We start from the raw sequence: 22,004 nt of genomic DNA, 5'->3' as shown, positions 1-22,004 counted from the left end.
GAGTAGCTGGGTTTACAGGTGCCTGCCACCATACCTGGCCAATTTTTTTTTTTTTAGTAGAGATGGGGTTTCACCACGTTGGCCAGGCTGGTCTCAAATTCCTGACCTCAGGTGATCCCCCCATCTTGACCTCCCAAAGTGCGGGGATTACAGGCGTGAGCCACCGATCCCGGCCTTCTAATAATTTTTTTAAGGATTAGCTGGGCATGGTGGCATGTGCCAGCTACTCAGGAGGCTAAGGCAAGAGGACTGCTTGAGCTCATGGGTTCGAGGCTGCAGTAAGCCATGATTGTGCCACTGCATTCCAGCCTGGGTGACACAGTGAGATCCCATGTCTTTAAAAAAAAAAAAAAAAACTTAAAAAACAAGCTAAGTTAGCCACTAGCATGTGAAGCTTTATGTGCCATGCATATTCTCATTTAACCCAATACCACCTGAAAACACATGTCATTATTCCTAGACTATGGATACAGAGGTGGCATATGCTTAAGATCATCGAGTCAGTGGAGGCCATGTTTTCAAGAAGGCTGGGCAGGCCGGGCACAGTGGCTCACACCTGTAATCCCAACACTTTGGGAATCTGAGGCAGGAGGATCGCTTGAGGCCAGGAATCGAAGACCAGCCTGAGCAACATGGCAAGACTCCATCTCTACAAAATAAAAAAAAAGGAATAAAAAAGGAAGGCCGGGCCCAAACTTCTCTGAATTGGGTCTAACATCATGAAGCCAGGTACTTTCGTAACTTCACTTCCATTCCATTTTAAATCAAGTTTTATCTTGGGAGGATACTGGCACAGATGATTCAAGAAGATATATACCCACTAACTGGTTAAGAAGTGGTCTGACTATAATCCCAGCACTTTGGGAGGCTGAGGCGGGTGGATCACTTGAGGTCAGGAGTTTGAGATCAGCCTGGCCAACATGGAGAAACCCCAACTCTACTGAAAACACAAAAATTAGCCAGGCATGGTGGTGTGCACCTGTAATCCCAGCTACTCAGGAGACTGAGGCAGGAGAATCACTTGAACCCCGGAAGTGGAGGTTGCAGTGAGCTGAGATCACGCCACTGCATTCCAGCCTGGGTGACAGAGCGAGACTCCATCTCAAAATAAAAAAGTAGTAGTTAAGGCATGGTGGCTCATACCTGTAACCCTAACCTTTGGGACACAGAAGCAGGAGGACTGCTTAAGGGCAGGGGTTTAAGACCAACCTGGGCAATATGATGAAACCTCATGTATACAGAAAAAACTAAGAAAGTCAGTTGGGCATGGTGGTGGTCGCCTATGGTCCCAGCTACTCAGGAGGCTGAGGATCCCTTGAGCCCAGGAGTTCAAGGCTACAGTGTGTTATAACTGTGCCAGGGCACTCCAGCCTGGACAACAGAGTGAGACTCATCTCTAAAAATAAAATTGTTTTTTTTTTTGTTTTGTTTTTTTGTTTTTTTGAGACAGGGTCTCGCTCTGTCACCCAGGCTGGAGCGCAGTAGCACGATCTCGGCTCACTATATACAGCCTCAATCTCTGGGACTCAAGTGATACTCCCACCTTAGTCTCTTGAGTAGCTGGGACTACAGGCACATGGCACTACTCCTGGCTAATTTTTGTATTTTTAGTAGAGATGGGGTTTTGCCATGTTGCCCAGGCTGGTCTCAAACTCCTGGTTCAAGAGATTCATCCGCCACTGCCTCCCAAATTGCTGGGACTACAGGCGTAAGTCACAGCACCCAGCCTTCAAAAAAAAGTGGGGGGTCGAACCAAATATCCATCCCTCCCCAAAGACCCAAATCAGAACTGGCCTGGCCCAACCAGGCCAGTTAACAAGCCCAAGGAAATAGAAAAATGGCAAAGAGTGCTTTCACAAATACAGTTGGAAGTGTCCAGGCCCTGGTGAGGGTTCCTATGCCTCATGCACACCTCACTTGAACAAGTTGTCAGGAATGAACTGATGACGTTCGTGGACAAGGGGCTGGGACCACTGCTCCCACTGATCCTGTGCACGGAAGTCGGAGAGGCATGAATTGCTAAAGCCAGGGCCTCCAACATTAGACACACACACTAAACAACACACCCATGAACACACACAAACACACACGAAAGTGTAGCCAGTTCTCAATAGCAAGACTTCTCTGATGCCCACGGCTCACAGGCACAGATTTACAGGAAAAGACCAACCATGCAGCCTTCAGGCTTCCTGGGCCCTGCGCAGCATTGCACAGTTAAAGTTCCTGCCAAAACACAGACTTTCCCAAGCAGCAAGGAACACACAGTCCCAAGTGACAGAATGAGTCCCCCCTACAGAAGGCTGGGCTCTCAAATATGAGCCAGCCCAGCCCGGCCCCGACCAGTGACATCCGTCTCTGGAGGCCGCCATCGGGACGCACAGCTTTGGGGAAAAGGCACTGAGGGACCCCCCACCAGAGAAGCGCCACCGGGGACCAGGCTGGACACCGGAAGTGGAGGCCGAAGTGCCGGTGCCCGAGGGGTGTCCGTTGGCCGCGGGCTGCCCACTTCCTGTGCTACCAAGCTGGAAGCAGGAGCCCGGCCCACCGCTGCTTGGAGAAGGGGACCCCGGAGACGAACCCAAAGCTTGCTGTATTTGGGGATCAAAAGAGAACCCCAACCCTGCCTAGTTTCTAGCCACCAGGGAGCTACGGGGGAATCCACAGCACATTTTGGCGCCAAACAGCCCGGGCACGCGCGACCGGAAGTGCCACCCTGCCCGCGCCAACTGCCGCTGCGCGCCGCACCACCCCACGCATGCGCGCCCGTCTGTCAGCAGCGGCCACCGGCCACCCCGAGGGGAAGCGACCCCCCCACCCAGCGCCCTGCCTGGCCCCCCGAGTCCGCGTTCCCCCCACGGTACCTACCGCCTGCGGACATCGTCGGGCAGTGAGATGGCCGGGACGGCCAGTGTGGGCACCCGGGCTGGGGCGGTACGCGCCGGCATCTCGGAGGCTGCAGCAGACGCGACGGCGGCAGCGCAGGCGCCCCGGCTTTTCGCGCGGAAACCGATGGGGAGGGGCAATGAGCGGAGGCGGCGTCTACCACCCCAGTCCGGGCGCGGGGGGTGGGGGGGAGCGGATGTACCAAAAGGAAAGAGGCGATACCCTGTGCAGAAGGATGGAACGGAGCAGGCCATGCCCAGGGACCACGCATGCGCGAGGCGGGCACGCACCCCCGCGCGGAGCAGTGGGCTCGTCCAAGCTCCACGGTTTGCTGGGAGGTGGGCACGGTGCCCGAGGCATTCATTCATTCATTCTTTCAGGTGTGATGGGGATAAAGCAGCAAGAAGCCCCCAAGGGCTTGTGAGAGCCCTTGAGTAAAGTCCTCGGTTCCAATTCAACCTCCATCTATTTGCTGGCTATACGACCTTGGATGGGTCACTAGGACTCAGCCTCTGTGTCCTCATCTGTAAAACGGGGTAATTGCACTTACTCTAGAAAATCTTGAGTATGCACAGAATTTGTAGCTAGTACCAAGAATCTCACAGTGTATAGAGACCCGTGCCACTTCTATATCCAGTGTGTGTGGGGGTTTTTGTTCCCCTTTTTAAGCACCACGTGGCTCATGCCTGTCATCCCAGTACTTTGGAAGGCCAGGGCAGGAGGATCGCCTGAGTCCAGGAGTTTTAGACCAGCCTGGGTAACATGGAGAAACCACATCTCTTAAAAGAAAAACAAAAATTAGCTAGGCGTAGTGGCGTGTGCCTGTAGTACAACTACTCCAGAGGTTGAGGCAGGAAAATCGCTTGAACCGGAGAGGCAGAGATTATAGTGAGCCATGATTGCGCCACTGCATTCCAGCCTGGGAGACAGAGCAAGACCTTGTCTCAAAAAAATAAAAATAAAAAGTAAAAATAAATTAAGAAGCACTATGCCAGGCACAGTGGCTCACACCTGTAATCCCAGTGCTTTGAGAGGCCCAGGTGGGAGGATCGCTTGAGGTTAGGAGTTCAAGACCAGTCTGAGCAACATAGGGATACCCCATCTCTACAAAAAATACAAAGATTTGCTGGGCATGGTGACATACACCTGTAATCCTACCTACTCAGGAGGCTGAGGTGGGAGGATGGTTTGAGCCCTGGCAGTGTAGGCTGCAGTGAGCTATGATTGGGCCACTGGACTCCTGCCTGGGCAACAGGGTAAAACCCTGTCTTACTCTATCATGCCGGCTGGAGTGCAGTGGTGAGATCTCGGCTCACTGCAACCTCTGCCTGCCAGGTTCAAGCGATTCTCATGCCTCAGCCTCCCTAGTAGTCTGGGATTATGGGCATACTACACCACGGCTGGCCAATTTCTGTATTTTTAGTGGGAGAGACAGGGTTTCACTATGTTGGCCAGGGTAGTCTGGAACTCCTTACCTCAAGCAATCCACTTGCCTCAGCCTCCCAAAGTGCTGGGATTATAGGCCTAAGCCACCGCAACCGGCCGGAATTTTTTTTTTTTTTTTTTTTTTTTTTAAGCACCAGAACACGGGAGAAAGATTGTGTCTTTAACAAATGGTGCTGAGATAACTGTATAACCACATATAAAAGAATGAAGTTGGACCCTTACCTTACACCATATGCAAAAAACACAAAATTGATTAAAGACTTAAACATAAGACCTGAAACTATAGTGCTCCTGGAAGAAAACATGGGGAAAAGTTTCATGACATTGGATTTGGCAATGATTTATTGGATATGACAGCAAAACACAGTGAACAAGAGAAAAGACAAATGGGTTTGCATCAAACTTAAGGATAGCTATACAGCAAAAGAAATGACCAACACAGTGAAAAGGCAACCTACAGGATGGGGAAAAAAAAAGTTTACAAACTATATTATCTGGTAAAGGGTTAATATCCAGAATATAGGAAAAATTACAGCCAGGCACGGTGGTTCATGCCTGTGATCCCTGTACTTTGGGAGGCCCAGGCAAGCAGATCGCTTGAGCCCAGTAGTTTTAGACCAGCCTGAGCAACATGGCAAAACCTCATCTCTACCAAGAAAAGAAAAAAAAAATTATGTAAAAAATAAATTACTACTGGTCAGGCTCGGTGTCTCACACCTGTAATCCCAGCACTTTGAGAGGCCAAGGCAGGTGGATCACCTGAGGTCAGGAGTTTCAAACCAGCCTGGCCAACATGGTGAAACACTGTCTCTCCTCAAAATATAAAAATTTGCTGGGTGTGGTGGCACACACCTATAATCCCAGCTACTCGGAAGGCTGAGGCAGAAGAATCGCTTGAACCCAGGATGTGGAGGCTGCAGTGAGCCGAGATCGCACCATTGCTCTCCAGCCTGGGAGACAAGAGAGAAACTCTGTCTCAAATAAATAAATAAAAATTTAAAAAATAAAAAAAAAATTACTACAATGCAACAACAAAAACTCGATTTAAAAATGAGCAGATGGGTTGGGTACGGTAGCTCACGCCTGTGATCCCAGCACTTTGGGAGGCTGAGGCGGGCAGATCATGAGATCAGGAGATCAAGACCATGCTGGCTAATATGGTGAAACCCCATCTACTAAAAATCCAAAAAATTCGCTGGGCATGGTGGCAATCGCCTGTAGTCTCAGCTACTCAGGAGGCTGAGGCAGGAGAATGGTGTGAACCTGGGAGGCGGAGCTTGCAGTGAGCCAACATCATGCCACTGCACTCCATCCAGCCTGGGCAACAGAGCAAGACTCCATCTCAAAAACAAACAAAAAGAGCAAATGACTTCAATGCATACTTTCCCAAAGAAGATACGTGAATAGAAAACAAGCATATGAAAAGATGCTCAACATCACTGGTCATCGGGGAAATGCAAATCCAAACCACAATGAAATATCCCTAAGACCCCTTAGAATGGTCACTGTCAAATAATAAGTGTTGGTGAAAATGTGGAGAAATTGGAACCCTTATGCACGGTTGAGAGTCAAATAAAATGGTGGAGCTGCTATGAGAAACTGTGGAAGTTCCTCAAAAAATTAAAAATAGAATTATCATATGATCCACCAATCCCATTTCTGGATATAAATTCAAAAGAATTGAAAAGAGGATCTTAAAGAGATATTTGCATACCCATCTTCATTGCAGCATTAGTCAAAACAGCCAAGAGATAGAAAAAAAAAAAAAGCTTGCTTCTAAGAGATGGGAGTCTTGCTATGTTGCCCAGGCAGGTCTCAAACTCCTTGGCTCAAGGCATCCTCCTACCTCAGCTTCTCAAGTAGCTGGGACTACAGGTATGTGCCACCATAATGGGCTAATTTTTTAAATTTTTTGTAGAGACAGGATTTTTCCATGTTGCCCAGGCTGGTCTCGAACTCCTGAGCTCAAGCAATCTGCCGGCCTTGGCCTCCCAAAGCACTAGGATTACAGGTGTGAGCCACTGCAGCCAGCCTAATTCAGTCTTTAAAAAAGAAAAAATGGCCAGGTGAAGTGGCTCATACCTGTAATCCCAACACTTTGGGAAGCCAAGGCAGGCAAATCACCTGAGGTCAGGAGTTCGAGACCAGCCTGACCAACGTGGAGAAACCCCATCTCTACTAAAAACACAAAATTAGCCAGACGTGGTGGTTCATGCCAGCTACTCCGGAGGCTGAGGCAGGAGAATTGCTTGAACCCAGGAGGTGGAGGTTGAGGTGAGCCAAGATTGCGCCATTGCATTCCAGCCTGGACAACAAGAGAGAAACTGTCTCAAAATAAATAAATAATATAAAAGTAAAAATACAAAATTAGCTGGGTGTAGTGGCACACACCTGTAATCCTAGCTACTGAGGAGGCTAAGGCAAGGCAATCACTTGAACCTGAGAGGTGGAGGTTGCAGTGAGCCAAGATCCCGCCACTGCACTCCAGCCTGGGTGACAAAAGTGAAACTCTGTCTCAAAAAAGAAAAAAGAAAAATATCTTTTTTTTTTTTTTTTGAGACAGAGTCTCGCTCAGTTGCCCAGGCTAGAGTGCAGTGGTGCGATCTCGGCTCACTGCAAGCTCTGCCTCCCGGGTTCACGCCATTCTCCTGCCTCAGCCTCCCAAGTAGCTGGGACTACAGGCGCCCACTGCCATGCCTGGCTAAGTTTTTGCATTTTTAGTAGAGATGGGGTTTCACTGTGTTAGCCAGGATGGTCTCGATCTCCTGACCTCGTGATCCGCCCACCTCGGCCTCCCAAACTGCTGGGATTACAGGTGTGAGCCACCGCGCCTGGCCTGAAAAAATATCTTATTATATACTACAACATGGATGAACCTTCAGGATATTACACTCAGTGAAAACTTAATCACACAAAGACAAAATACCGTACGATTCCACTTATGAAGCATCTAAAATAATCAAAATCTTAGAAACAGAAAGTAGAATAGTGGTTACCAAGGATGGGGGGAAGGAGGAAAAGGAGTCACTGTTCAAGTGTTTCAGTTTTACAAAATGATTCCAGAGATCTGTTGCACAACAATGTGTACATACTAAACTGCACACTGAAAAATTTATAAGATGGTAAATAAAATACTATTAGTAAACGGGGCTAAGGTTTTTTTTTTTTTTTTTTTTTGAGACGGAGTCTCGCTCTGTTGAACAAGCTGGAGTGCAGTGGCACAATCTCGGCTCACTGTAACCTCCACCTCCTGGGTTCAAGCGATTCTCCTCCCTCAGCCTCCTGAGTAGCTGGGATTACAGGTGTGCACCACCATGCCTGGCTAATCTTTGTATTTTTAGCAGAGAGTGTTTTGCCGTGTTGGCCAGGCTTGTCTTGAACTCCTGACCTCAAGTGACCTGCCCACCTCGGCCTCCCAAAGGGCTGGGATTACAGGCATGAGCCACGGCACCCAGCCCTAAAAAGTACTTTCCCTTCAACAATAAGAAGCACCCAAAAGGAGTTTAAAATTCAGGCATATTTTTACATTTTTGTATTACAAAATATTTGTATTATAAAATTCACAAGTGAATGTGTTTATATGCATGTACACACTCACACACACACAGTTCCCCCAACAGCTGGTGGGGAAGGGTCATTTTGGCTAGAAGCGAACCCTCACACAGAACCCCCATTTGCTATGAATTACTCACACATGGCAGGACCCAGGAAGACTGAATAATAAGACTAAAATTCCCAGCGGTTAATATTGAATCAGCACTGATGTATTCTACCAGGTTCTTTAGATAACTTTTTTTTCTTTTCCAATTTTTTTTTTTTTAATAGAGACAGGGTCTCACTATGTTGCCCAGGCCAGTCTTGAACTCTTGAGCTCAGTTACAGGCATGAGCCACTGTGCCTGGGGCTTTTTGCCGTTTTTTTGGTTTTTTGTTTTTTTTTTTGAGATGGAGTTTCGCTCTGTCACTGAGGCTGGAGTGCAGTGGTGCGATCTCAGCTCACTACAAGCTCCGCCTCCTGGGTTCACGCAATTGTCCTGCCTCAGTCTCCCGAGTTGCTGAGATTACAGGTGCACACCACCACGCCTAGCTAATTAACTAATTTTTTGTGTATTTTTAGTAGAGATGGGGTTTCACTATGTTGGCCAGACTGGTCTCAAACTCCTGACCTCTTGATCTGCCCACCTCAGCCTCCCAAAGTGCTGGGATTACAGGTGTGAGCCACCGTGCCAGGCCATTTTGTTTTGTCTTTTTGAGGCAGGGTTTCACTTCCGTCTCTCAGACTGGAATGGAATGGTGTGCAATCTCAACTCACTACCACCTCCACCTCCCAGGCTCAAGCAATTCTCTTGCCTCGGCCTCCCGAGTAGCCAGAAATACAGGCACACACCACCACACCTGGTTAATTTTTGTATTTTTTTGTAGAGACGAGGTTTTGCCATGTTGCCCAGGCTGGTCTCTAACTCCTGAACTCAAGCGATCCTCCTGCCTCGGCCTCCCAAAGTGCTGCAATTACAGGCCTGAGTTACTGTGCCCAGACTTCTTTTATTTTGAGACAGGGTCTCACTCTGTCACCCAGGCTGGAATGCAGTGGCATGATCACCATTCACTGCAACCTCAGCCTCCCAGGCTCAAGCAATCCTCTCATCTCAGCCTCCTAAGTAGCTGGGATCCACAGGGACACATGACCGGGCTTGGCTAATTTTTTTAATATATTTTTGTAGAGACAGAGTATCCCATATTGCCCAGGCTGGGAATTATTTAATTTAATCCTTAACAACCATAAAAGTAGGTAGCAGGACCCTGCTTGCCATGGCCTGAAATATTTGTCATATAGGACTCTCAGACACCACTTACCCAAGATCATAGACTCAGCAGTAAGAACCATGAATCCAGCTGTCTTTCATCCAGAACCTGAGGGCAAAACAGTGGCCCCAGGGATGGCCAGCTGTCCAGGCCATGGGAGACCAAAGAGATAGCACTTGAAGGAAGCTGGACTAGGATAGGATCAGAAAGGGAATGACAGAAGTCATTCTTACCAGAGTGGACCTTAGGCCCATAAACCTGTCAGAACCTGTGATCAGGACCCCTAACCCACCTTAGAGCCAGGGGAGGAGATAGAAGAGGGAACAGATGAACAGACCTCCTACTCACGGACTTCAAGGCAAGGAGAGCAGCTGCATTTATTGGGGACTTCCTCTAAGCTAGGTTTCTGTTGTAACAGCATTGTCAACCTTGTCAGGAAGAGATGGCTTGACCCATCTTCCAGATACGGGTAAAAAAGCACAGAGATATGGAAACGATTTGCCTTAAGGGCACCCTGCAAGTTGGAATTTGCTTCCAAGTTGTTTGGGCGAAAAATCCAGGCATCTCCTTTCATGCCTTTCCTCGCCTCAGATGCTAAACATGAGCCAGCTCTGCTGGTTCTTCCTCTGGAATACAAGCCAAGTCTTTCTACTTATCCACGCTCCTGCTACCCTAGCCCAAACTGCCATCATCACGCACCTGGACTTCATTCTAGAAGCCTCCTGACCTCCCAGCTGCCCCGGAGAATCCCTTCCAAATGCTTCAGCTAGAAAGCTTTATTTTATGTATTTATTTATTTATTTTTATTATTATTATTTTTTTGAGATGGAGTCTTATTCTGTCACCCAGGCTGGAGTGCAGTGGCACAATCTCAGCCCACTACAACCTCTGCCTCCCGGATTCAAGCAGTTCTCCTGCCTCAGCCTCCCTAGTAGCTGGGATTACAGGCACTCGCCACCACGCCTGGCTGATTTTTGTATTTTTAGTTAATACGGGGTTTCACCATGTTAGCCAGGCCAACTCCTGACCTGTGATACACCCACCTTGGCCTCTCAAAGTGCTGGGATTACAGGTGTAAGCCACCCCACCAGGCCTTCTTTTTTTTTTTTTTTTTTGAGATGGAGTCTCACTCTGTTGCCCAGGCTGGAGTGTAATGGTGCAATCTTGGCTCACTGTGACCTCCATCTCCCCGGTTCAAGCAATTCTCCTGCCTCAGCCTTCCAACTAGCTGGGACTACAGCAACGAGCCACCATGTCCAGCTAATTTTTTGTATTTTTAGTAGAGATGGGGTTTCACCATGTTGGCCAGGCTGGTCTCAAACACCTGACCTCAAGTGATCCACCCACCTCAGCCTCCCAAAGTGCTGGAATTACAGGTGTGAGCTATGTGTCCTGCCTTTTTTAAAAAAACAACAACCACCCAGCTGGGGTCTCACTGTCACCGCAGGCTGGAGTACAGTGACACAATCATAGCTCACTACAGCCTCAAACTCCTGGGCTCAAGCAATCCTCCCACCTTACCCTCCCAAAGCACTGGGAATTACAGGCATGAGCCCCTATACCTGGCCCTGAGAAATGTTAACAAAAATAAACTGGAACATGCCATCCCCTTCTTTGCTACTAAAACCTTCCAGAACTTTCCATGGTTCTTGAAATAAAATCTAAGCATTTTATTACTTTTATGGGGTCCTGCTCGGTGAGTTTTATTCCTCCCTTCACTGAGCATCAGTTTTGGGGTTTTTGTTGTTGTTGTTGTTGTTGTTTGAGATGGCGTTTTACTCTTCTTCGCTAGGCTGGAATGCAGTGGTGTCATCTCGGCTCACTGCAGCCTCTGCCTACCGGGTTCCAGCAATTCTCCTACCCCAGACTCCCAAGTAGCTGGGATTACAGGCACGTACCACTATGCCCAGTTAATTTTTGTATTTTTAGTGGAGACAGAGTTTCACCATGTTAGCCAGGCTGATCTCGAACTCCCAACCTCAAGTGATCCGCCTACCTCGGCCTCCCAAAGTGCTAGGATTACAGGCATGAGCCACTGCAGGAGAGCAGCTGCATTTACTTTAATAATGCTTTATTTTAATTTTGTATTTTTGAGACAGGGTCTCACCCTGTTGCCCATGCTGGAGTGTAGTGGTGCAATCACAGCTCACTGCAGCCTCCAACTCCTGGGCTCAAGCAATCATCCTGCCTCAGCCTCCCAAGTAGCTGGGACTACAGGTTCACATCACCAAGTCTGACTAGTTTTTCTTGTTTGTTTTTGTTTTTGGTAGAGATACTATGTTGCCCAGGCTGGTCTTGAACTCCTGGGCTCAAGCAATTCTCCTGCCTCAGCCTCCCAAAGTGTTGGGATTACAAGTATGAGCCACTGCCCCTGGCCTCTCAAGTTCTTAAGTACCCCAAAGCCTTTGTTTTTGCTGCTACTTCTGCCCAAATCAGCCTTCTGGAAGATTCACACAGCTCAACATTGCCTCAAAACAGAGGCTTCCCCAGACCACTGGGAAGTAACCTTTACCCACCAAGTCATGCTTTACTATTACTGTTTCTTCGTAGCATTTACCACCGTCAAAGATTCTTTTTTTTTTTTTTCCCCTAAGAGTCTTGCTCTATCACCCAGGCTGGAGTGCAGAGGTGCAATCTTGGCTCACTGTGACCTCTATCTTCCAAGTTCAAGCAATTCTCCTGCCTCGCCTCCAGAGTAGCTGGGACTACAGGTGCCCACCACCACAGCTGGCTAACTTTTTGTATTTTTCTAGTAGAGACGGGGTTTCACTATGTTGGCCAGGCAGGTCTCCAACTCCTGACCTCAGGTGATCTGCCCGCCTCCACCTCCCATAGTGTTGGGATTACAGGTATGAGCCACTGTGCCCAGCCTGAGATTTTCTTATTTACTATCTATCGTAATCTGTCCCACAAGAACAAAGCAGGGGTTGGCACATGTTTTCTGTAAAGAACCAGATAAATATTTCAGGTTTCATGAGCTACATATTCTATGCCCCAACTACTCAACCCTGCCATCATCAAAGTGCAGAAACAGCCATCATCAATATGTAAATGAGTAGGTATGACTGTGTTCCAGTAAAACTTTGTTTATAAAAACTGATGGGTCCGGGCACGGTGGCTCAAGCCTGTAATCCCAGCACTTTGGGGGGCCGAGAGGGGCGGATCACGAGGTCAGGAGATCAAGACCATCCTGGCTAACATGCTGAAACCCCGTCTCTACTAAAAAAAAAAAATACAAAAAACTAGCCGGGCGAGGTGGCGGGCACCTGTAGTCCCAGCTACTTGGGAGGCTGAGGCAGGAGAATGGTGTAAACCCGGGAGGCGGAGCTTGCAGTGAGCTGAGATCCGGCCACTGCACTCCAACCTGGGCGACAGAGCTAGACTCCGTCTCAAAAAAAAAAAACAGATGGCCAGCCAGATTTGGCCTTCAGGCCTTAGTGTGCTGACCCATCCGCAGACTACAAGCTCCAGAGGAATGCAAATATAGGTTGAATTAACATATAGAACATGAAGCCAGGCGTGGTGGCTTGACACCTGTAATCCCAGCAGTTTGTGAGGCCAAGGCAGATGGATCACCTGAGGTCAGGAGTTCGAGACCAGCCTGGCCAACATGGTGAAACTCCATCTCTACTAAAAACACAAAAATTAGGCCAGGCACGGTGGTTCACACCTGTAATCCCAGCACTTTGGGAGGCTGAGGTGGACAGATCACCTGAGGTTAGCCATCAAGAACAACCCGGCCAACATGGTGAAACCCTGTCTCTACTAAAAATATGAAAATTAGCCAGGCATGGTGGCATACACCTGTAGTCCCAGCTACCCGCAAGGCTGAGGCAGGAAAATTGATTGAACCCAGGAGGCAGAGGTTGCAGTGAGCCAAGATCATGCCACTGCACTCCAGCCTGGGCGACAGAGGGAAACTCTGTCTTAAAAAAAAAAAAAAAAAAGGCTGGGCGCAGTGGCTCAAGCCTGTAATCCCAGCACTTTGGGAGGCCGAGATGGGCGGATCATGAGGTCAGGAGATCGAGACCATCCTGGCGAACACAGTGAAACCCCGTCTCTACTAAAAAAAAAAAAAATACAAAAAACTAGCCGGGCGAGGTGGCGGGTGCCTGTAGTCCCAGCTACTCGGGAGGCTGAGGCAGGAGAATGGCGTAAACCCGGGAGGCGGAGCTTGCAGTGAGCTGAGATGCGGCCACTGCACTCCAGCCTGGGCAACAGAGCAAGACTCCATCTCAAAAAAAAAAAAAAAACCTCAAAAATTAGCCAGGCATATTGTCATAACCTGGGAGGCAGAGCTTGCAGTGAGCTGAGATCACATCACTGTACTCCAACCTGGGTGACAGAGCAAGACCCTGTCTCAAAACAAAAAAAGTAAAGTTGTTTTCCCCCCAACAAGTGTTATTTCCATTTTACAAACAGAAACCCAAACCAGATCAAGTTACAAACCTAGGTTTGTCTCCAATTCCTGGATCATTTGCTTTGTTCACTTGAACATTAGAAATCTCAAACAAAGGATCAGGCGCAGTGGCTCACGGCTGTAAACCCAGCACTTTGGGAGGACGAGGCAGGTGGATCAATTGAGGTCAAGAGTTTGAGACCAGCCTGGCCAAAATGATTAAACCTCATCTCTGCGAAAAATATGAAAATTGGGTGTGGTGGCTCACACCTGTAATCCCAGCTACTTGGGAGGCTGAGGCAGGAGAATCGCTTGAACTCAGGAGGCAGAGATTGCAGTGAGCTGAGATTGTGCCACTGTACTCCAGCCTGGGCAAAAAAGTGAGACTCCATCGAGAGAGAGAGAGAGAAAGAGAGAGAGACACAGAGACACAGAGAGAGAGACAGAGACACAGAGAGACACAGAGAGAGAGACACACACACAGAGACAGAGACACACACAGAGACAGAGACACACAGAGAGACACACACAGAGACAGAGACACACACAGAGACAGAGACACACACAGAGAGACACACAGAGAGACACACAGAGAGAGAGACACAGAGAGAGACAGAGAGAGACAGAGACACAGAGACAGAGAGACAGAGAGACAGAGAGACAGAGAGAGACAGAGACAGAGACAGAGAGAGAGACAGAGAGAGAGAAATGAGACAGAGACAGAGAGATAGAGACAGAGAAAGAGAGAAAGAAAGAGAAAGAGAAAGAAAGACAGAGAGAGAGACAGAGAGAGAGAGACAGAAAAAGAGAGGAGAGAGAAAGAGAAAAACACAGAGAAAAAGAGATCTCAAGGAGAGAAAGAAAGATCTCAGAGAGAAAGATCTCAGAGAAAGAAAGAAAGAGAGAAAGAAAGAAAAAAGAAAGGAAGGAGAAAAGAAAAAGACCAAACAAAGGCTAGTTACAGTGGCTCACGCCTTACCTGAGAGAAGGAAGTGGAACCTCTAGAAGAAAACAGGTACTGATTTTGTGGGCATTCACTCTGCCTCCACCTCTCAGCCTCCAAAGTCACATTCACTAACATGCCACAAGACAGACTTGCCAGGTCAGGCATGGTGCTTCATGCCTGTGATCCTAGCACTTTGGGAAGCTGAGACAGGATTGCTTAAGGACAGGAGTTTGAGGCTGCAGTGAGCTATAATCGTGTTATTGCACTCCAGCCTGGGCAACAGAGCAAGACCACGTCTCTAAAAAACAAAAAATAAATCTAGGCCGGTCATGGTGGCTCACGCCTATAATCTCAGCACCTTGGGAGGCCAACGCAAGTAGATCACTTGAGGTCAGGTGTTCGAGACCAGCCTGGCCACCATGGTGGAACCTCATCTGTACTAAAAATACAAAAATTGGCCGGGCGCGGTGGCTCAAGCCTGTAATCCCAGCACTTTGGGAGGCCGAGACGGGTGGATCACGAGGTCCGGAGATCGAGACCATCCTGGCTAACATAGTGAAACCCCGTCTCTACTAAAAAAATACAAAAAACTAGCCGGGCGAGGTGGCGGGTGCCTGTAGTCCCAGCTACTCGGGAGGCTGAGGCAGGAGAATGGCATAAACCGGGAGGCGGAGCTTGCAGTGAGCTGAGATCCGGCCACTGTACTCCAGCCTGGGCGACAGAGCCAGACTCCGTCTCAAAAAAAAAAAAACAAAAATTAGCTGGGCATGGTAGCAGGCACCTGTAATTCCAGCTACTTGGGAGGCTGAGGCACAAGAATCACTTGAACCTGGGAGGTAGAGGTTGCAGTGAGCCAAGATCAGGCCACTGCACTCCACCTTGGGCAACAGAATAAGACTCTGTCCCCACCAAAAAGAAAAAAAAATAAATGAAAAGGAAAGATCTGCCAGGTCATAGCTCCTTGCTTTCCAGGCCACATTCCAGGGAGGCTAGGAGAGGCCCAGAGATCAGTCTAACCGAGGTCCAGGCAGCCCCGAGCACAAGGGCTGGTGGAGAGCTGGCCACATGTCCTGAGCCACGGTCAGTCAGAAGGCTGAAGCTGAGTCATCCCAGATACCGTGCTCAGTGCTAGGCCCATCAGAGGCCCTGGGCAGGAACAGTAGCACTCAGTAACAATGGGGACACTTTACCACCCTCACCCCGGAAGGGCCTCAGAAGTACTCTCTCCAGGCTCAAGTGACTTGCCCAAGCCAGGAATCAGATCTGCAGAAACCCAAGTCCTATAGTGTGTGCTGGGTAGAGCCACCTACTCCTCATGGGGCCTTTGAGCAGGCGGACAGCTCTCTGTTGGGATCACAAGAGGCTTGCTGCCAAGCCCTGCGGGTTTTTCCTTCAAAGAACCCTTGAGTCAACTGATCTGCTCCTCCTGGGCCCCTGGCCCAGGTCACCCTCACCTTTCTCCTGGATGCCTGCCCAGCCTCATTCCTGGGCTGCTACTTGGCCCCTTCACCATCCATTCACCATGGAGGAAGTTCGTCAGAATCCAAATCTGATCATGTTAGCTCCTCCCTACCTCACTGAATGCCCCTGAATGACTTCTCAGGGCTCTTAGGATAAACCCAACCCCACCCTCTCCACTGCAGCCCACAAGGCCTCAGTACCCAGCCCTATCCTGTCCTTTCATCTCCTGCCACCTACCTATTAACCCACTCCAGTTGAGCCACATTACGGGCAGTCCCAGCCTCTTTCTGCCTAAGACCTGTGGTGGCCAGCCTCCAAGAAGGCCCTCGATGTTTCTTGCCTCTTGGTATTCATACCCTGCCAAGCCTTCTTCCATAGTCACAGTCAGTTTATGTGGCCAAGAGGTGAGTGACTTCCAAGGCTAGATCATAAAAGGCATTGTAGCACCACCTTTCATTCCCTGGGAAACAGCTGCCATATTGTAAGGATGCTCAAGCAGCCCTGCAGGGAGGCCCATAGGAAGAGAAACCAATTTATCAGCCAGGTGAGTAAGCCACATTGGAAGTAGCTGCACTCCAGCCCCCATCAGACCTGCAGATGAGTGGAACCCTGGATGATATCTGACTGTAACCTCAGGAGAGACCCCTAAGAGAGCTGCTCCCAAATTCCCAGCCCACAGAAACCACAGGATATAATGCCTGGGTGTTGTTCTGAGCCACTGAGGTTTGAGGCTTGTTGTTAATGCAGCCAGAGATATGTATTGCAAGGCTTCTGCATGTGCTGTTTCCTTAGCTTGGAAAGTACTATTCTACATGCCCAGTTCTCCTGCTTGGATAATCTACAACTATTCTCCCTATTGTGGCTCAACCATGACCTCCCTCAAGGAGCCTTTCCTGACTTCCTCTAGCCCTTTCAGGTCTCTGTTCCATAGTCTTTTAGAAGCCAAGCCCTTTCCTTCAGAGCCTTTACCCCAGCTGTTGATCATATATTTTGAGATTTATGTCAGCCATACCCCCACCGATGCCCAGTGCCTAGCAAAGCACCCAGGATGTAGTTAGCACCCAATAAAGCATTATGGGGCCCTACACAGATGAGAGAGGGTATGACGCCCGTTCTCCCCACATTAAATGCTCAGTTTACAAATATCCATCAAAATTACCAACAGGCTGGGCAGTGGCTCACACCTGTAATCCTAGCAATCTGGGAGGATGAGGCAGGTGGATTTCCTTGAGTCCAGGAGTTCAAGACCAGCCTGGGCAACATGACAAGACTCCATCTCTACAAAAAATTACAAAAATTAGACCAGGTAGATCACCTGAGGTCAGGAGTTCAAGACCAGCCCGACCAACATGGTGAAACCCCTTCTCCACTAAAAATACAAAATCAGCTGGGCATGGTGGCGCATGCCTGTAATCCCAGCTACTTGGGAGGCTGAGGTAGGAGAATCGCTTGAACCTGAGAGGCAGAGGTTGCAGTGAGCTGAGATCTGAGATCATACCATTGCACTCCAGCCTGGGCAACAAGAGCAAAACTCCCTCCAAAAAAAAAAAAATTAGCTGGACATGGTGGCAGGCATCTGTAGTCCCAGCTACTCTGGAGGCTGAGGTGGGAGGATCACCTGAGCCCAAAGAGGTTGAGGCTGCAATGAGCCATGATCACACCACTGTGCTCCTACCTGGGTGACAGTAAGACCCTGTCTCAAACAAAAACAAAACACACAACTCAGACACCTTGCATATCTAAATACGAAAGCAAAGTCAAGAAAGCTTTTGAAATGAAACACAGAACAGCTATGTGACTTGGGGACAGGCAAGTGTTTCTTCAGCAGGACACGAAGTACATTAGTCATAAAAGAAACTATGCTGGACTCTTTGAAAAGGAGTTTTTGGGTTTTGTTTTGAGAGAGGGTCTCACTGTCTCCCAGGTTGGAGTGTAGTGGTACAGTCACAGCTTACTGCAATCTTGAACTCCTGGGCTCAAGTGATCCTCTCACCTCAGCCTCCAGAGTAGCTAGTAGCTGGGGCTATAGGTATGCACCACCACACCCGGCTAATTTTTTTTTTTTTTTTTTTTGTCGACACAGGGTCTCACTATGTTGCCCAGGCAGGTCTCGACCTCCTGGCCTCAAGTGACTCTTCCACCTTGGCCTCCCAAAGTGCTGAGATAACAGGTGTGAGCCACCACTCCCAGCTGAAGATGAGTTATGGTTCATCAAAAGATGCCTTTGAAAAGGAAGCCACAGACAGCCAGGCATGGTGGCTTACGCCTGTAATCACAGCACTTTGGGAGGCTGAGGCGGGTGGATCATGAGGTCAAGAGTTTGAGACCAGCCTGGCCAACATGGTGAAACCCTGCCTCTACTAAAAATATAAAAATTAGCCAGGCACAGTAGCAGGTGCCAGTAATCCCAGCTGCTTGAGAGGCTGAGGCGGGAGAATTGCTTGACCCAGGAGGCGGAGGTTGCAGTGAGCTGAGATTGCGCCACTGCACTCCAGCCTGGGTGACAGAACAAGACTCCATCTCAAAAATAAATAAATAAATAAAAGTCACAGACATATGTCATACCTATAATACATATAGAACTCCTTCAATTTAATGACAATCACTTTTTTACTTAGTGGCTAAAAGACCTAAAGAGGCACTTCACAAAAGAGGATGCCCAGATGGCCAAAGCTAACGTGGGAAGCCGCTCAACTTCATTAGTCATCAGGGAAATGCAAACTCAAACCTCAATACAGTATCACCCTCACACGCACACACACATGAAAAAAAAAATTTTTTTCCCAGGGTTGGCAAAACCAGAACTCTTCTATGTTGCTGGAGGAAGTCTCAAATGATATGGCCACTTTGGAAAATGATTTGGCAACATTTGCTAAAGCCATGTCTACTGCTGACCAGGACCCACCAATCCAATGCCTGGAATGAGTGTATATATCCACCAATTGACATGAACAAGAAATGTTCATAGTAGTTTACTCACAGTAGCCAAAAGCTGAAGACCACTTGATCAACAATAGAACAGAGAGTTACTTATTCACATGGAATATTATACACAGGGGTCATAAACTTTCTTTTTTAAAGGCAAGGTCTTGTTCTCACACCCAGGCTGGTGTGCAGGGGTGCGATCGTAGCTCACCGCAGCCTCAACCTCCAGGCTCAAGCAGTCCTCCTGCCTCAGGCTCCCAAGTAGTAGCTGAGATTACAGGCATGCACCACCACACCCAGCTAATTTTTTTTTTTTTTTTTTTTTTTTTTGGTAATCTCAAAGTGTTGAGATTACAGAAATGAGCCACTGCGCCCAGCAAAAAATAGAAATCAAAATTTAAGTTAGCTGGGCATGGTGGCACATGCCTGTGATCTCAGTTACTTGGGAAGCTGACGTGGGAGGAATGCTTGAGCCCTGGAGATAAAGGCTGCGGTGAGCTATGATTATGCCACTGTACTCCAGCCTGGGCAACACAGCAAGACCCTATCACAGAAAAAAACAAACAAACAAATGTGAATTTCAAAAACATTACATTGCATGAAAGAAACCAGTCATAGGAGAGTACATACTGTGCAATTCTGTTTATAGAAATTACCAAGGCACTTATCTTCATTTTTCTCACCCACTTCAAACTTAGGCTTCCTTCCTTCTTTCCAGGCCACTTACTTACACCCTGCCTTCCTCCCTCAACTCTTCCCAGCCCCCTTCAGCCTGCCATTGTCCATGACAGCCACAAGCCCTAGAGAAAAAAAATGCCAGTCACAGGCCAGAGACTTGCCCACCTCCTGGAGAATGACGTGAAAACACACGGCGTCTGCTCCTGAACTGCAAAGAAAGTTTCCCTCTCTACACCGCGGTGAGCAGGAATAAAAGTTAGGCCTGCCCTGGCCTTATATTAAGCCAGAGGGATGTCACGTGAGAAGACCCCTTTCTGGAAAAAAAAGGCCCCCAATTAACCACAGCTGATTCTCCAGAAGCAATTGGCAAGTTGGGGATCATTAGTTGGTGCAGAAGTAATTGCGATCTTTGCTATTAAAGTAATGAGCCGGGTGCAGTGGCTCATGCCTGTAATCTCAGCACTTTGGGAGGCGAAGGCGGGCGGATCACGAGGCAGGTGAATCACTTGAAGCCAGGAGTTTGAGACCAGCATGGCTACATGATGAAACCCCGTCTCTACTAAAAATACAAAAAATAGCTGGACGTGGTGGTGGGCACCTGTAATCGCAGCTCCTGGGGAGGCAGAGGCTGGAGAATCGCTTGAACCTGGGAGGCGGAGGTTGCAGTGAGCCGAGATCGCACCACTGCACTCTAGCCTGGGAGACAGAGTGAGACTCCATCTCAAAAAAAAAAAAAAAAAAAAGTAACATACTTATTTAACAGATGAGGCCAGCTGACAGTTGTCATGTGCCATCCCCAAAGTCTGCTTGGGTTGTTGAGTGTTGGATGTGAGATTCAAATCTGCTTTTCCTAACTTGATAGTATGCACTTTTAACAGCTATGCTGCCACAATTGCCAACAAAAATGAATCACATCCGACCCACTTCATTTCCCTTTTTGTGGACAGACTTGACTATTCCTGGATGAGACATTCAAGGAAGGGTGGTGGCATTGGTTTCTTTGAATGTCTTATCCGAGAATAGTTAAATCTGTCCAATAAAAGGGGGAAGGTGGCAGTATTGGGTGTCCAAATTTTGGGCAAGTATATCTGCTCTGTAGACAAATGGGAAAAAATGGCTAGATATGAGGATGGAGAGATGGTTTAGAAACTGTTTGTAGGCGCAGTGGCTCACGCCTGTAATCCCAACACTTTGGGAGGCCGAGGCGGGCGGATCACGAGGTCAGGAAATCGAGACCATCCTGGCTAACACGGTGAAATTCCGTCTCTACTAAAAAAAATACAAAAAATTAGCCGGGTGTGGTGTTGGGCGCTTGTGGTTCCAGCTACTCGGGAGGTTGAGGCAGGAGAATGGCATGAACCCGGGAGGCGGAGCTTGCAGTGAGCTGAGATTGCGTCATTGCACTCCAGCCTGGGCGACAGAGCAAGACTCCTGCTCAAAAAAAAAAAAAAAAAAAGAAAAGAAAAGAAACTGTTTGTAGGTTTTTTGTTTGTTTGTTTGTTTGTTTTTAGAGAGGCAGTCTCACTCTGTTGCCCAGGCTGGAGTGCAGTGGTGCAATCATAGCTCACTGCATCCTCCAGCTCCTGGGTTCAAGCGATCCTCTTGCTTCGACCTCCTGAGTAGCTGGGACTATAGGTGCATGCTACCATGCCCAGCTAATTTTTAAGATTTTTTTTTGTAGAGCTGGGGGTGTCTCACTGTGTTGCCCAGGCTAGTCTTGAATTCCTGGCCTCAAGCGATCTTCCCGCCTGAGCATCCTAGAGCGCTGGAATTACAGACATGGGCCACACCACGCCCAGCCAGAAACCCTTTGAAGACGGCTAATGAAACAACACTTCCAGGCAACGGTTATCCATGGGTGATCAAACCTTTAGGGAAACGCCAGATGGGGAATTTACAAAGGCAGGGTCAGGCGGATGGCATCCGAACCCCTCGATCATTCTTAGTTATCAGTGAAAAGTGGAAAGACAGGCCAGGCACAGTGACTCATGCCTGTAATCCTAGCACTTTGGGAGGCTGAGGCAGGAGGATCGCTTGAGCCCAGGAGTTCCAGACAAGCCTGGGCAACATAGTAGGACCTTGCTTCTACAGAAAGGTTTTTTGGTTTTTGTTTTGCTTTGCTTTTGAGATGGGGGTCTCACTCTGTCACCCAGGCTGGAGTGCAGGGATGCAATCTCTGCTCACTGCAGCCTCCACCTCCTGGGCTCAAGCAATCCTCCCCACTCAGCCTTCCGAGCAGCTGGGACTACAGGCACATGCCACCATGCCCAGCATGCCCAGCTTTTTTTTTTTTTTTTTTTTTTTGTAGACACAGGGTTTCACCATGTTGCCCAGACTGGCCTCCAACCTCTGTGCTCAAGCTATTTGCCCACCTCAGCCACCCAAAGTGCTGGGATTACAGGAGTGAGCCACCATGCCCTACCCAAAAAAGGTATTGCAACATTTTTTTAAAAAGTGTTGCTAG

The 22,004-nt window shown here is 48.5% G+C and overlaps 1 protein-coding gene across 3 annotated transcripts in view; it reads right to left on the bottom strand.

Moving 5' to 3' along the window:
- The window catches only part of DNMT1 (DNA methyltransferase 1), a 62,432-nt gene extending 59,254 nt beyond the window's left edge, over positions 1 to 3,178 (bottom strand). Inside the window, exon 1 of one of the 3 annotated variants that reach the window (XM_023194244.2) lies at positions 2,866 to 3,178. In XM_023194244.2, coding sequence (XP_023050012.1) covers positions 2,866 to 3,137 — 272 coding nt within the window. In that variant the 5' untranslated portion in view covers positions 3,138 to 3,178. The remainder of the gene's footprint in view (positions 1 to 2,865) is intronic. The other 2 variants (XM_023194246.2, XM_023194245.3) reach the window with 2 other exon arrangements.
- Positions 3,179 to 22,004: the final 18,826 nt, after the last annotated feature.

This window comes from Piliocolobus tephrosceles, chromosome 21 (genome assembly GCF_002776525.5).
Source record: "Piliocolobus tephrosceles isolate RC106 chromosome 21, ASM277652v3, whole genome shotgun sequence".
Lineage (NCBI taxonomy): Eukaryota > Metazoa > Chordata > Mammalia > Primates > Cercopithecidae > Piliocolobus > Piliocolobus tephrosceles.
This window is presented reverse-complemented; position numbering and strand designations above follow the sequence as displayed.